The following is a 17,634-nucleotide window of genomic DNA, read 5'->3' as shown; positions in this document are numbered from 1 at the left end:
AAGTATGCATAACTGAGCCATGCGACTTTTTCTCACGAAATCAATCCTTAACCACAAGACCCCAATATTTTGCACCATTTGAACTTAATGAGAATTTCCTCCTCGTAGGTATATGGCGATAAGAAGGTTTTAAAAAACAAAAAAATTATATTTAAACCGAACACTAAAAATCAGTGCCATAGCGCTAAATAAATGCGCAAGGAAATGTTAAAAAAAAAGTTATTAAGCTTTTTTCTTGCTAGTGAAACTTTTATTGGGCACTGTTTGTAAGTACGTATGTATGTATGTTGTTCTACATTAGCTCAATTGTTTCGTTCGCATGTTTGCCAGACATTTTCACGAGGCTCGCAGATAATTTAGCTAAAAAGCGAAAAAAGAAACATTTTGCGAAAATAAAAAAAAGTACAATATTAATGTACACATACACAACATACACAATTCATACCCAGTCGGGTCATGTAGAAAGTGGTACCAAAAAAAAGCTTTCCTCACGTGAATCATAAAGTATATATACGTCGATATGTGCCTCGTAAATTGAGCTCATTATTTAAGTATTTTGAGATCTTGGCAAATTTTAAAGTCTGTTTTTGCGAAAGAAAATTGAACAGGTGATATTTTCGCATACTACATAATTGTGGGTGCAAGAGGAACGATGCTATCAGTTACAATATTGAGTAAGTAATTCCGACTGGGTTGTAAGAACCCAATTATCTTTCATATGCCCACTTGTTTGTTTGTACATATGTATGTATGTAAATGAATAAACATGTACATGAATATCTACTGATTTACGTACATATTAAGGGGAAGGTAGCTTGGCAAAGGTAATTAAAAAAATGCCAAAGAAGAGCTAAATATTATAATTTCACCACAATTAATGACGATTCTAATACGTAAGTATGTATGTATATAAACATATCCACTTACAAAAAAAGGAGATTTTAAGTACTCAACAATTTACAATTTAAGCAAATCTATTTTGTTCTACACCAGAAAAAGTGCTGATTCACCGTGAGCTATCATAAAAACTAGCGAAATGCAAATGCACGGTAATTTCACCAGACCATTTCGGTGACGTCATCGACCTACTATAGTGACGCATGTTTTATGGTTTGTCAAACGCTAAATTTGCTTTGTCATCGTGCGAGTGCAATATTTTTCGAGGTAATGACCAAAAAAGTACCGCCCTTCTTTAGGTACATATGGCCTTAAGTCGTTTTCGTTTAAAATTTAGCTCTTCACAAAAGTCGGTAGATTACTCACTGAAAACTTAATCAAATTTAAAATTAACTACTGCATAAAAAAATATAGTTATGTTTATTAAAAATCAATGTAATGAAGAAAATTGCAACTGCAGAACTTTATGCGGTTTTCGTTCCTACAAAAAGAAATATTTTGAAAATTTTTTTTTATTGAAAAATTTTTCACAAACAAAATTTTTTTATAAAAAAATTAGTTTTTGAAAACATGCCATCTCAAAAAAACATTGAAAAAACCCACAATGGTAGCTCTGAGTATTGCGCAATATTTAAGTATAGTATTACGGTGTCCACTCTACAATAATTTGAGTTATGAATTTTTTTACACCGAATGAGTAAAATGAGTACATTACAAATTTACAATTTTTTTTATTTTTTTTTAGAAATTTAATGGGCTACAAAACTGCATACTTAAAAAAATAAATTAAATAAAAATAAAAAATTTTTAAATTTGCAAATATGTTATGTACTCATTTTACTCAACTTCGGTGTAAAAAAAATCATAACTCAAATTATTGTAGAGTGCACCCCATAAAAGTATACTTAAATATTGCGCAATACTCAGAGCTACCATTGATTTTTTTCATTTTTTTTTTGAGATGGCATATTTATAAAACTAATTTTTTTATAAAAAAATTGTATGTGAAAAACTTTTCAAGAACAAAAAATTTTTACATTTTTATTTTCATAGAGAATTTTGATTTGTGCATGTGTGATTTTCTTCAAATTTTTTCCTCGCCACGCTCTCGAGATATTTGGAAAACTATTAAATCGATTTGATGATGCTCAAATTTCGTTTTTATTTATTATTTATGTTTATGCATCCACCCTTAAAATTTGAAACAAATCAAACACATGAAGTGTGAACCCCGCCCGTTTTGGTATGGAACGCCCCATACATATATAAATATGTATGTATGTATATGTATGTATATATACATTTTAGTCACGATTATATCACGTTGCGCGTTTTGTATTTTGTATTAATTAAACCGAATGATTAGTTGGTGATTCAAGGAACTAAAAATATTTAAGTACTCTATCTACAATACTTATTTGCAAATACATACATACATATGGATTATGCGATACAAATGTACAGATATATGTACATATATCGTCGTTATCAATGCAAATACACATACATTTTTCGGAAATATCTTTTTAAATATGTCAATGGAGTTCACTAAGACTCACGTACATTACTAGTTAGTTGTGTTGATTTTTATAAATTTTCGTAATGCTTTTTGAGCTAAACTTTTTTGTTATTTTTCTAGTTTCAAATTTTATACAATAAAATTTAGGAAAATTCGACAAATTTTCATTAAAATTTCAATTGCGAAAATCCGTCACCAAAAAAAAAAAATCCCAAAAATGAACGGGATTTTCTAGCCGTTTGAAACTTGCACATAATTAGACTAAAATTCTATGGGCTATGAAACTGCATACTCAAAAATGTTCTAAAGATTCAGATTAAAAGATTGAAATTTTTATGAAAATTTTGAGAAATTTCCAAAATTTTGTATAAAGCTTGAGTCAGTGATTTAAATGGATTTCGCAGAATCTTTCTCTCGAAAACTCCAAGAGCCGCCTCATCAGATGCTTTCACCATATGTTTATTTAAAGTTTCTCATTTATAAAATTCCGATCTGCCATTTGTGAAATTTTTATGGTTACATACATAAATATGTATTAGAGGTGCCTAAGGATTTTTATACAAAATTTTCTGATGTATGCACATTGAAATACATCGTTTGGAGGAACTTCTAGTCGAATAAAAAACGCTATTTTACGAAATGAAAATTTTATTTTTAAAGGAGTTTTTTGACATAATTTGGGTCCCTGAACAAAAATATGATCTCTTTTATTTATCAAAAAAAGCGTTACTCAGAAAAAACACAGAAAACACGTTTATTACATTTAAATTAGGGCCGAACAATGGCAATCTGACGATTTTTTCCACAGTAGTAAATTTTTTTTCAATACTACAACAATAATATTTTTTTTATATACTACAACAACAAGAAAGTTATAACACATCAAAAACTTAAGCGCTAATATCTCAGAAAGCAGTTTCAACCGAAGTGCCCTTAATCTAACTCTTCAATTATTGGAGATAAAACAAAAACAAAAACAAGTTGATTTTCTTGTGTATTTTACTTTTAATAAAAAGCAAACCCGTTTTTGCTAATTTTTAATTTTTTTCGTATACAATTTTCAAAGAAATCTACCGTGACGTTTTCAAGAAAACAGACTTTAAACTTCAATCGCGATTTCCCAAAAGTCGTCAAATGTAACATACGACAATCATTTGTTCAAGCGACGATATGTATGTACATATGTACGATATCTACACATTTTGTTTTTATATTTGGCGCCAATCATTAAAATAATTTCAAATGACAGCATTCAAAAACATGGTCAATGCATTGAAGAAAAGACTGGGCGAAATATAGAATCGCCAGCAACAAGCCTGCCGAAAATAATTGAAATTTGCAACTAAAATTGCATCCGTCTGCCCATATATATGTATGTATGTATGTATGGATACCCAGTAGCGAAAATGGTCACCGGTGACATCGTCACTAATGAGGATTTAGTGACATCGTCGCACTTGCTGTGAATCCTAAACGACATATAGCTACGGTGACCATCCGTTCTGTATTATACGGGACAGTCCTCTTTTTTGACCAATTGTCCAGGTAAATTATTTAGTTTATACGGGACGCCAAATATTCTGTATTTCTTTTAATGTTCTGTATTTGTCCCGTATTCGGTGTTCGGTATTTCGACGCCTTAACAGCTCATTAAAATAGCATGCATATGAACCAGTTTTAAATGATGTTGATATATGATCGTAACTTTCTCCATAAACAGTTATTATTTTTTAATCTGAGTGACTGTGATTAGAATCGAGGAACAGATACAGTGACCAGAAAAATATAAATTAGGACTCTACATTTTAGAAAGGCTTGGCTATTTTCCTTTGTTTAATGTTTATTTTTTATGAAAGTAAATTTCTTTTCCTAACAAAAACTATATAAATCCAAATTTCCGACTTTGTGCTAAAATTATAAAAATGAATTCTGTAGAGCTTAACCAAAATTCCAAACTTTTTAATCAATATCCAACAAATTTATGATGCTACTATAAGGATGCTGTTTCAGGGCTAATACCTCTATTATCATTGAAGAAGGTTTTAAGATCTGTTAGCCATTGTGGAGAAAATTAGCAAAATTATTTTTTGTCCCGTATTCGGCTCCTATAAATATGGTCACCGTACATATAGCTGACAATGACACTGGTGACAATGTCATGCAGGTGTACTCCTATCAAAGACAATGTCTTGCAGCGGTCACTTATAAAAAGTCCATTGCAAGATACTGTCGCTTGAATGTCATTAATGATCACTGCATGACCAAGTCATGCCGATGACATCAACGACGAAATAACCATTTATATGAAAAAGTCATGAACGACTTCCATACAAACGGAGCCCAAAGTCATTTAAGACGTAACTTTTCCGTACAAGACTCTTAATTGACTAATGCATGACATTCGCTACGGGGTATGTATGTACATACATATGTGTGTACAAGGCGAGATATTTGTATTATGTGTATGTATATATCGCTTATTTGCTGCTAGAAAGTCATAATTCAAAAAGGATAAGTTTGACCGCCACCTATTATATGTTGTGTAAAAATTACATAGCTGTATCGATTAACAATAGCTCATTAGAAGAAAGTTGGTCTTCGTTTTTACTAAAAACAGTCCCTTTTTCTCGAGTTTTTGATTGTTGTGGATATGACACTGTTGCAGCAAACGAGCGATATGTACATACATACATACATACATACATACGTATGTGTGTATGTAAGTACATACAGTATCGGTCATATCAATAGCACCCATTTCAAAGTGATATTGTTTGCCACTGATGTTTATTTATTTATTTTTAAGGATTTTCAATTAAAATACAGTTCATTCTCTAACAAAATCTATATAAACCCCGAGTTTAAAATTTTATAGAAAACCAAAAAAATCAACAAATTGGCATCCAGATTTGAAATTTTTTCAGAAGTGTGAGAATTTCTTTGAGTATACAGTTTTACAGTCCATTCAATTTTAGTGCAATAATGTGTTATCATTGATTTTTTAAGAATTTTTTCGCCGAATGTGTTCCGGTTTTCTTCCATACAAAAATAAATTGTGTTTATTCGTTATAATGATGCAAATGCGTAAAAAAAAATCTAAAAAAAAACTTATTAAATTTAGCAAAAACACCATTTTTTAAGTTGGCAGTCTTTTAGTACTCGATCGATATGTACATACATACAAGACGTAGGTATCTAAAATTAAAGCAAAACCGGCTTCAGATATGAACATCTCTGAATGGTACGTTTGAGTGTGTTTTGTCAGTCACTATATTTTTGTAACCGAAAGCCAATTGCGCATATTTAAATTACTTTACGTCATTTTAAATTCTCTTTAAACAGCTGTTTTGATTTATAATCAAATAAATGAGTTAACTTAGGTGAATACCATAACTAAAGAATGTTTGTATTTCATTTACGTCCACGGAGCCCAAAGGCATTTTTGTAAGTGTTAAAAAGCAAATCAAGTTTGCTTAGTCAAAGCTTTTAAAGTAAACTTTTAATTAGGTTAAAATGGAATACATATTTGCAAACCACGTCTCATTTCAAGCGTAATGCGTATGAATGTGAAAAAATTCAATAAATTTTCTTTTAATGATGTGGATAAATTTACATTATATAGGGTGCATTCGAAAACGTCAAAATACAAAGCATCAGTCCCTTTTATTTCTAAACCGCACTAGAAGAAAAAGTCTAGCTTGCGCAACCTAGTTGAAAATTAGCATCTAACCGTGGTTGCGCACATTGGGCATTACAATCTACATTCCAATCTTTGACGATTTGGAATGCACCCATACTTACTTATATTCCGCTTGTTGGGAATAATATCTTCATACATACATGTGTATGTTTGTATTTACATATGCGCTTATGTATACACTTATGTACATTCATAAATATGTATGTACTCTACGAAGTTACTTCAACTAATAGGTGCATTCTTTTGCAACCGAGCTACAAAAAAAAAACGCTCGCTTAAATAACGAAAAACACGCAATGCAACAACACAAACTCGGCTATTTATCCGTGTTCAGCCAGGTCAGTTAATGTTGTTAAGTGAAAAAACTTCTCTATTGTGAATTGTTAATGGGAAAGTGGAGGGAAATTTTTGTTTGCTTACATATGTGATTTTATATCTGTGTTCGTATGGAAAAGTAGCTTATGTCGAAAGGCTGGCTTTAGTATAAATCGGCATTCGCAGCATACGATTGAGAATGACTTACGGGCGCTAAGCCGTTAAACAACTTTTAGCAAACAAACGTGCAAGAAATAGTTCCGCTGCTAGCAAGTCAATATTCTTTTTAAGTCTCATCACAAAATTCCTTGTCGTTTAGAAAATAAAGGGAATGCCGCATTATACTAAAGCCGGCCTTTCGACATAAGCTACTTTTCCATACGAACACAGATATATTATGCAAATACCTCGCATAATTACTCATTTAAATTGGTTTTTGTATCTAAATTATAACAAAAATTTTCTCCAACTTTTGCTGAAAGGTAAATAAAAGCTCTGTGTACATTTTTAGCACATAATCTCAAAAATGCCAAATTTTGAGTTGTGACTCTTTTGAAGACGGTGTGCGATATGTATATACATACATATATCGACAACCACAACAAAAGGCAGGCATCAGGTTCAAATCCTTTTCTATAGTTTAAGAAACACATATGTACTTATGTATGTATGTAAATAGGTAGATTTTTTGTATATAGTACATATGTATGTACATTAGGGTGGTCCGAACATACATGTGAAGAAGAAAAGTCGGAATTTTTATGCTCTCACCGCCTAGGATTGTTCTATATATATCAAAAAATATTTAGAGGTCGCTCAAAGCGCCTAAAGACTTGCATGTATTTTATATGGGGGAAACACAACTTTTGGTAGAAACGGTATAGAATTGTTAAAAATCAATATTTTTCTATAGGAAAACACTGTTTATCTGCAGGAGATTCCCAATTATTTAGTTAACCATTTTTTTATCGCAACTATAATTTACATCTCCGCCAAAAACCCCGTGAAACGCAATAGGAGGAACAATAAAAAATCATTAGTATTAAAAAATGGTTAAATGGTGGAAGAGAACTGATCGAAAAATATTGCTTTTCAAGAATTCTATATCATATCTTCGAAAAATTGTTTTTTGCTATTTAAAAATATGTACATGGAAAACTTTGAGCGCTTTCAGCGACCTCTATATATTTTTTTATTTCAAAATAAAAATGGGGTATACTTTTTTTCAATATAAAACAATCCTAGGCGGTGAGAGCATTACAATTCCGACTTTACTGTTTTTGGACCACCCTAATGTAAATACATTTACATAGGTGGTTCCCCGGTCAGTTTTATATAAGGGCAGTTTATAAATAATTTTTTTTCGTCAAATATTAATGAACATTTGAAAGGAAACTGACCAATTTAAAATGGCTGGTATCATGTATAAAATAAATTTGTATAAGCGAAGGTAGGTATAGAAATTCAAATTAAAATTAATGCCAAGGTTAAGCTGATTTATTCGATTCTCTTGCAGGTAGGGTCGGTCAATACTTGACCAACGCCAGATGACGAACATGGATAACCATGTACATACATACATACACACATACATATGTATGTACGTATAGATATGTAAATGCATATACAAACATATGTAAATACAAATCGCGACTTCTTGTTGGAAAACCGGCACATTTCGAATAATTACAAGCATTCTACATATCTACTAATATATTACGCCCAAAGGTTTGAGTATATACGCATTGAAAATGGGACACTATTTTAATAATTTAATGTGTAGCAACCTATTATTTCCACAGTATTGATTTTTATTGCACTTAAAGGTTGGTTTTCAATTTATAATTAGCATATTGTAAGTAGTGTGTATGTATATAGCCTATTATGCATTACAAACATTCGTTTTATTTTTACTTACCTATTTATTAAATCGTGATTGCTGAGAACTTTCTTTACAATGCACCTTTTTTACTTCAATCAAATGATGTCTCTATCGGTAATCGTTAAGGTATGTTTTAAAAAATACTTAAGTATATTTATTGTCACAAATTTAAAAAAAAAAAAGAGTATTCAGTAGTTACGGAAATTATTGTGTAATGCAGCCGAAATAAATCGCACTATGATTTGTCGGACAGGAATGCACTTTTAGTATACTTTTTCTATGCGTCGTAATGCTTTTAGAATTAGGAAATGTACTTCCTCTTTTATTTTGCCCCCTTTATTTTACTTGTGTGCACACGAACTTCCAATCCAATTCTAATGTGAATTTAAAGTTGAATACTAAGTTCCTTAATGGAAATCTTTTATACACAGGTATCCAATGTATGACCTCACTCACTCTTCTACACACAGACAGGAGTAATGGCTATTAGGAGGCTCCCACAAAGTACGTACATAAATTTAACACTCGAGATATTTGTTTTCGGTTCCGCAGAAGGGATTGTTCGTGACAACTAGTATAGCCGATTGTCCACAACAAAAGTCCAAAAAAGTTTTCACAACTACACATGAATGCAGCGATTCTTTGATTGATGATGCTCCTCCCCAATGCACTTTTTCAAGATTTTTTATTTGCGTATACATATAAGGTGTGAGATTTACATCTCCAAATACAATTGTTTCATCTCTCTACTTTTTTCCTTGGATTTACCACGTGCGCAATAATACACTATTCACTTTCCGCACTTCCAAATTGTTAAAAATTCTCAAATTTATGAAGCACGTTGTACAACTGCTTCGCTATTTATGCAATTCCGTGATCCAACTGCAAAGGTTTATTTCTAATTTCACCGCATGTCCGTCGCCGTTGAGATTTCTGCCGTTTGCTTCTTCTGCCGAAAACACGAAAAATTTTCTGACATTTTCTTTCGACTAGGGAGGAAAAGTCGACTCTGGCTTTAGTTAAACATCGACTTTTTGGAATCTAGTTCGGTCGCTAAAAAGTCGACTAGAATAAACACGCTCGATGACTTTGGGTCATTTGTCTACTAAAGGTATGTTAACATATAAATATAATCTTAATCAAAGCTCGTTTTTTAAGCAACCGTTTACACAGGCAAATCGCAGATTATTAGCTGTCAAATTTGTTGTGTTTGTTTTTCTCATATCTCAGCACGATGCATGATGCAATAATACAAGGTGTTATCAGTTGGCAAATTCTCGCTCTAATTCCGCCATATTGACTGCCTTACGTGAAACAGTGTTACTTTTTTAACTATTCTTTGCCCATTAATATAGTTGAATGTTTTTTATTTTTTCTCAGTATACACACTTTTTTTCTTAAAAACGTATTTATCTTATTTTATTTCATTTCATAACGAATATAATATAAAAAAGCAAATTTTGTTTACGAGAAAATGTGAAATTTTATATTTTTCCCCCATATGGGGATTCATTTCTTCCCGTTTTTCTTCTCATTCTACTGAGCTAAGGCAGTGTCAAATCGAGCTGTCACAACTGATACCACCTTGTATTATTACATCATGAGCACGATGTAGCGAACGGAAGATGGCGCAAACCGCCACGTTGGTTTTACCGATTTTTACAATTCTCGATTTTCTTAAACGCCTCAAACACTCTAAATACACTGAAATTCACTATACTTTCACTAAAATCACATTGGCGTATTTTTTTCATTTAGTTTCATTATTTTGGCTGTGTGCGAGTACGTCTAAGGGCCGTTTGCACCATGTCTAGTTAACGCTAACTGGAGGTACATCATTCAGTTAAGGTGAAATTAGTCAAGAACGCAGAACGTATACTTAAACGCTGTCTGTATACGCATAATTTTGTCGATTACTGGAGCCCGCAGTGAATACGTAGAAACCAGCTGATTACTTCAGTGTTGCTTACTACAGTGCTGCCACTCATCCATGCCTTTTCGCAAAACTTACCTTTTCAACAACAATTTTTCGGGCTATAATAGATCGTAGCTAAATATAAAGTACTTATTTTTCAAGAAAAAACCTTATTCGATAGTAAATTTCAAAAATTTTAAACGTATTTTTAATAGCAAGTTATATTTTTTTCACCATTCGCAAAACTGACGAACTGGCAACCATCTATAGAAGGAAGAAATCAGCTGACACGGAAAAATCTAAATTCCGCAGATTTCTGCGCTACGGGCTACAACTACAGAAAAATTCTGCGTTGATGAGTTTTCATTTACATGGCGTTCTGGTAAGATAGATCGTGTCAGCTGACTCGGGCTTACGTACCGGTGCGTTTACGTTTTTGACTAATTTCAGCTTAAAGCACATCAACTGATTTTTCGATCACGTGTTATAGGTTGGGTGTCCATTACGATGTTTAGCTGGGAGTTAAGGCTCTGTTATGCATACTTGGCATTGCATGCACTGCTATACCATTTTTACGTAGAAATCAAAACTCTACAGACTTCTACGTATGTAATGCTGTGCGTTGATTAACCGCTTATACACCATGATTCAATAATACAAGGTTCGATAAACTGACAGTTGTCTCTCTCGCACCGCTCCCTTAGCAGTGGCACTGTGTTGCTTCTTTTCAAATTTACATGGAAACAGTGTAGCTTTGGTGTGAAATAAAAGTATACGCTTTTGTGCAATATGTTTATTTGTATATGCATATGAAGCATATTGAACTGATGAAAACATAAGCATTGGATGTTTACATCAATCTCATAGTAGTCTTATTTTAATTTTGAGTCATTTTGCAGGTTTTATACAGCTAAATAGCACATAAATTACGTAATTCACGTAGATATATCAATATTACGTTCAACATTTCGTTTAAAATGCCAGATTTCCTGCAAATACATTCGAATTTACAAAAGGAATTTCACTACTAATTGCCTACTTTGCGTACTTTTCTACTACCATTTTCGCAACAAGGGATTGCATTCTTGCCCTTTCTCTGTCCTTCGTAAATGCAACCTTTTGTAAGGGATTGTCAAACCGCAGCTGTCAACAATTATCTGACCTTGTATTATTGAATCATGCTGTTAAATGAGCTTCGTGTATAATACCATGTTCTGACCGACAACGAAAACACCTTGAAAACGAGTTGTAGGATTGTGGGCTGAAGGCTGTTCACACCGACTGTTGGTGTTTTCGTTGACATTTCTTTCATCCTTTGCTTACAGTTTTGCTACACAAAAACAAAACCAAAATACTTTTCCTTCAATTTCTTTTCATTAACAACCTTTTACTTCCATGCTTACTTTATTTTGGCCAGCCAGTTAACAATAAATCCGAAATGACGTATTAAAAATGATAAAATATTACTTCCACTTCGATAAATAATCGAAAAAAACTAGTGCAGACACCGATTGAAATGAGTGGAACGTGAGTTTTCAAGTGGTTTTCAGCGAAAACTAGTTTTCGTTTGACAGATTTTACATGGACAAAAACACAAGTTTTAGGTCGAAAACCAGTTTTACCAACGAAAACATGTTTTCGATGTCGGTCAGAACATGGTATAAGGCTGTTATGAATTCAAAGCTTTTTATTTTTATTTTTTAAACAAAATGTGTTATGGTTTTGTATAACAAATAAAATTTAATAAAAAAATGCAATTTTTTTTTGTTACAAAAGCTTTAATGAAGATATTTCTAGAGAGAAAAAATATTTTTTTCCAGTTTCAGTAACCTTCAAAGTAACGTTCAAATTGACGAGCTGAACATGTTAAATGGGCTTGAACCAGTTAAATCGCATGCAATTGTTGTTGGAAAATTAAACCAGTTAAATCATTTAACTCGTTTGAAAACCAGTTCTGCGCAGAGTTGTATCAGAAAGCTTTTTGCTGCGGCCAATCAGAAAGACCCAAAAGCTTTCATTTGACACGCCAACGCTCAAAAGATTTATATTCTGAAACATATTAAAAATTATCAAAAAATATTAAAATTGTATGCATGTCTGCCCGCCAAAAAAGAGGCCCAGGCGGTAATTAGTTATTTTCCATGAGGTCTCATCGTACGCAGAGATAAATAGTGCATACAAACTAAACATTTTGAAGTCTCTAAGTAATCCGTATGCGTTAATATCATGAAGCAGACATTCGCACAAAACAAATTGAAACACAAAAACTTTATTTTGGAAATTTTTTCGAATTTGTATTGGTAATCAAACAACCGTCAAAGTTAACTCCAAATGTTCAATGTGGACGATTGTGTTTTCCAAAAAGCTCTTTTTAATTTAACAAGTTAAATGGGGCCAATTTGAACGTAATATAACCTAATTATGGTGTTTTGAAGATTTTATCGTTACTTGGAAGTTTTTTAACAAAAATATTCTGGCAACACTCCTTTTTTCTTTTGAGCAAAAACACTTACGGGCATATGTTTGGATCCACTTGTCCTAACCAAGATAGAAACCAAGGTTTATATATTAAAGGTTGCGCAATGCGCAGGTCCGTTATTCTTTTCTCGCAAAATTGGGCGACATCAACAGCGAAAACAACAAGCAGCGTAAAAAAACATAAAATTGAAATGAACTGGAGCAATTTCAAACCAATTGTAATCGCTAGCTTATTCAAAAATACATTTACAGTTAATTTTAACTAAATTTTTACTCATGCCTTTATGTCGAAAAAGCCACAAAATCGGATTTTTCACTGCGGAAAATTTTTGCGCAATTTTCATTTAAACTCGCTATATCTCAGACGTTTGTGTATCGATTGATTTGCAATTTGTACACAATAAACCAGATACTATTCTAAAGAAGATGAGTCTAACTGCACTTCTTAATATTTATTTAAAACAAAATGACGGATATTTTAACATTTTTATAAAAATTAAGGAGGTGGTTTTTACAAATGCAAAAGTTGTGTTATGAAGTTTAAAATTTATGTTTTGTATTAATGCAGCATTAAAGACAAATATATACGGACATTTTTGGGAAAGTTTCAGGTTTAGACAACAAGTAGTTCTAAAGTTATAACAATATTATGATGACACCCACGAGCGGTCGCTCTCCTCTAGATGACAAATATTTTTACTGGGCACTTGTACAAGTAATTTTGGAAGTAATATTAAGTGAAATGTTGAAATGCATGAATTTATCAATGTTATATAACTATTACTAAACTTAATAGACTTACTAAACTTAATACTTACATACATACATACCTAGTAAATATGCACGTAACTCCATACATAGTCAAAATAGTTATTCGTACAGTGATTGTTTCACAATATTCGCACTGTTTTGAATAATGATTATTCGGTAGTTTTTCACGAAAATATAGTTGATATTTTAACAAAAACCATACGAATTAAATTTTAAAACTTTTTGTAAAACTTAAAAAATTCTACAAATTTTGATCTATATTTCAAAATTTTGACTGACAATTTTTAGAGGAAAATTGCGTTGATTTTTTAGATTTTTTTTCTCAATGGTGTTGAACGTTTTCTTCCATGCAAAACTACATTTTGCTCATGGGATCAGATATGTAACAACCTTGAGAAACAAATTCTAAACAAGCAAAGGTAATCTAAAGCGACTTGAAGCTTGCGATTTATTAACTGAGACTGAATGAGCTACAACTCTGCATACTAAATTTTTTCTAAAAACTGTCATTCAAAGTTTTGATGAAAATTTGTATAATTTTTTTTAAGTTTTGCCGAAAGTTTGAAAATTTCATTTATATGGTTTTGTTAAAATATGAACAGTATTTTCGTGAAAAATTTAAAACATTGCGAATATTGTAAATCAATCACTGTACGAATAACCATTTTGACTATGTGTGTAATTATATATGTATATGCATACATATGTAGGTATGTAGAGCTTTAATAAGTTATATTACACTGATAAATTTATGAATTTCAACATTTCACTTAATATTACTTCCAAAATTACTTGTACAAGTGCTATGTGAAAATATTTGTCATCTATGTAGAGGCGAGCACCCGATTGTGGGTGTCACCATAATAGTGTTATTACTTTAGAACTACTTGTTGTCTAAACCTGAAACTTTCCCGAAAATGTCCGTATATATTTGTCTTTAATGCTGCATTAAAACAAAACAAAAGTTTTAAACTTCATAACACAACTTTTGCATTTGTAAAAACCACCTCCTTAATTTTTATAAAAATGTTACAATATCCGCAATTTCGTTTTAAACAAGTATTATGAAGTGCAGTTAGACTCATCTTCTTCAGAATAGAATCTAGTTTATTGTGTACAAATTGCAAATCAATCGATACACAAACGTCTGAGATATAGCGAGTTTAAATGAAAATTTCGCAGTTTTCCGATTTTGTGGCTTTTTCGGCATGAAGCAAAATATCGCCCTGAGACGATATGCGCAGAGAGAGGCAATTTTTATTTCGCGGATTGCGCGACCTTCTATGTATAGATCTTGATAGAAACAATTTAATTTTTTCCGGGAAATTAGGAATTAAATTATTACATACACATTGCGGCATAAATGCAGTTTGGCTCCAAATCTTAAATTAGAAAACAAAATATTGGGAAAGAACAATAACAAGAACTATCAAAAGTTAAAGTTCAACATAAGCTTTTTTTTCAAATCAACATTTCTTAAAAACCAATGGATGGATTTTGAAATCATTCAATAGGAAATTTGATTCCCTTTCTCTGTAAAGGTGTTTTTTTTTTTATAATTATTTTACATTAATTCAATTTTTGTAAGGACTATACAATATATATATAAAATACGTATACCAAATTATCCATCCATTTGTTTTTAAGAAATCTTGATTTCAAAAATAGCTTATTTTATTATTATTCAACCTTTGATAATTGTTGTTGTTGTTTCCCTAAAAAAAGTATACCGTTATACTCAGCTCAGTCATCTCTATCGATCCAAGCCAAGGAATTAAATGGCTTGATTCTCTTTCTCTTCATTTTACTTTAAACATTTGTGGCAGTTTGTAAGGAAAATCAACGATTTTTTCTTTTTTGAAGAGGTTTGCCTGTGGTTCCCAGAGGTCGGAGGAGAAAGAGGATCATGTCAATGAATTCTTCGAACTAATAGATACTTTTCGGAACCCAACCCATTTTTAGTAATGAAAGACATCTATGCGTTGTCGTACGGCCATTATTGTTGGTTATTCATTGTTAATAGAAAAAAATCACACATTTGATGCGTGAACGTTAATCTTTTTGGAATTTTTGGCCTAACTTCAAAATAATTTAGAGTAATAGTTTAGCTAACTTAATTGCAAATGTAACAGACAACGTTCCGTCAATATGGTCACAACGCTTTCCGCAGTTGCAAGTCCGAGAACTTCTCCTGCATCTTCCAAGGTTACTAAGTGTTGCTTTCCCAACCTAACTTGCGGGCCGTTACGATTTCGTAGACCATCTGCACCATCATAATTTGATTTGTAAAGGAAAACATGGCGATGCGATTCACAGATGAGAGCATAATTGAAGTCTGGTGAACAGTCAATGAATTTCCTTTGTTGCTTAGAAGCTTGCACATATCCAAATGCATGCAAGTTGGCTTCGTGCCGCAGAGACCAGTCTTCAGGTTTATTTGGATTGTAGTTTTGCAACCAGAGCCCAGCATCAACATCTTGGCGTATTGCCAAAGCATTGGGGAAACCTGGTCGCAGGTTAGTGGAGAAAAGGGGAGGCGATGAACCTAGTAATACAGCGTGTGTTATTGACTTCGTTGACAGATGATAGCGGCCTGAAAGTAAAATACGTATTTATTTTTCCATTGATTTTTAAATGCATTAGGCATTACCAATTCGTATTTCCTCTTCAATGCCAGACATAGGAAAGTCACAATCCTCAATAGGAGCTTCCAAGTTGACAATAGGCCTTTGATCTATAGGTAAATCGGATTGTCCGCTTTTGTCTAAAGTTTCTTCAGGGCCAACGTTGTCACATAGAAGCGATGGCCAATTCAAAGTTAAAACTCGTTTAACCAACGTTATTTGTAAGTAATTGTTTTCGATTGTCCATGTGGTCAAGTCTTGGTCAACCTTACCGAAGAGCTGACTATCAAAAAGCACTTCTTCGCAACACTTCACGGTCAGTTTATCAGCAGCATAATTGACACTGTAATCGGTTCTTTCCTTTCCTTCCTTAACGTCAAATTTTATAGTTATATCGTCGTCTGTTTGCGTCCATGTGAAGCCATTAATTTCAGATACTTCTTTATACAACGGAATCTTATCAGTATTTTCTTTATTATCAGACGATTTTTTAGAACGAAAAGTGTATTCATGGTTCGAACAAATAATAATAGATTCAGCACGGGGTTCAAATGCACAATAATATAACGAGCCTTTTCCCTCAAGAGTATCGAGTATCGAAAACAACCATTCTTTATTGTGTATCCATTTGGCCCAATGCAAATGCATAAAATGTTTGGAGCCGCCGCCGGAGGAACTGTCGTTTCTTTCGACTCTACCTATCGCTAAACTAATTTGCTTTTCCTCCTGTACGATATCCAAACGACAATCGTACAAGCAAAAATTGCGCTCAGAAGATATAGAATTAGCAAATGCCACTATAGGCGTTTCGGCAATCAACTTCCATTTAGCTGCTTTAGTACGATCGTTTGTGTCTAATAAAAACAGATGTTGAATCCCATCACATAGAACGCAATACTTTTCAGATATAAAACGCATGGAATAATTGTAATCTCCTTTGACACGCGGCGTATGTGTTGAAAGGCGATATACGACCTGCACTGATTCCGCACGTCCAGAAGGCTCATTGTAAGCTGCCCGCACAACTTCGGCAAGTCGGCTAACATAGTACGAATCCGTGCGAGCCCACGGATCTACTTGCTGCAAATTTTGCATAGAAAAAAGTTCTGCATGCAGTAAGGAATATTGATCCTCATTTGGTTCAGCTTTATGAGGAGCATATGGGAGTTCCTGACGTAGTAAAGCCACTGGATCTAGGGACAGTTTGTACCCATCAAAATTGCTTTGTAATAAGCTACGGTTTGAGCGTAACTCCACAATTTTCGGCATTCTACATAAATAACTTTTGAAAAAAATCTTCTTCTAATTTACTTCCTGGCGCAAATAACGAGGATTGTATTTTTTGTTTTCTCCGATTCTGACATTTGATGCACAAAATTTTTCGATTATTTCATTTTGCTGTCATTCCTTTCGGTTAGCCTGAGTTCAGACACGGTAACTTTTTTGCACTCATTTTCGGCAACTTCTTTAGTAGGTAGTGCATAGTCATGATTCAATAATACAAGGTTCGATAAACTGACAGTTGTCTCTCTC

At 32.7% G+C, this 17,634-nt stretch overlaps 3 protein-coding genes across 5 annotated transcripts in view; 1 reads left to right on the top strand and 2 right to left on the bottom strand.

Moving 5' to 3' along the window:
* The window catches only part of LOC118733566 (epimerase family protein SDR39U1), a 29,093-nt gene that overhangs the window by 1,200 nt on the left and 10,259 nt on the right, over positions 1–17,634 (top strand). The gene's annotated exons all lie outside the window — the stretch shown is intronic.
* Positions 1–17,634, bottom strand: part of LOC118733561 (NCK-interacting protein with SH3 domain) — an 81,147-nt gene that overhangs the window by 60,035 nt on the left and 3,478 nt on the right. The window lies entirely within an intron of this gene.
* Positions 15,463–17,458, bottom strand: LOC118733564 (nudC domain-containing protein 1). Its single transcript, XM_036463003.1, has 2 exons — positions 16,128–17,458; positions 15,463–16,070 (listed from the first exon to the last, which is right to left on the bottom strand). Exons 1-2 carry the CDS (start codon positions 17,368–17,370, stop codon positions 15,586–15,588), a joined length of 1,728 nt encoding a protein of 575 aa, XP_036318896.1. The 5' UTR covers positions 17,371–17,458; the 3' UTR covers positions 15,463–15,585.

Source organism: Rhagoletis pomonella, unplaced genomic scaffold (assembly GCF_013731165.1).
Source record: "Rhagoletis pomonella isolate Grant_MI unplaced genomic scaffold, Rhpom_1.0 Rhpom_scaffold_00002, whole genome shotgun sequence".
Classification (NCBI taxonomy): domain Eukaryota; kingdom Metazoa; phylum Arthropoda; class Insecta; order Diptera; family Tephritidae; genus Rhagoletis; species Rhagoletis pomonella.
Note: the sequence above shows the minus strand (reverse complement) of the source record. Positions and strands in the feature narration are given on the sequence as shown.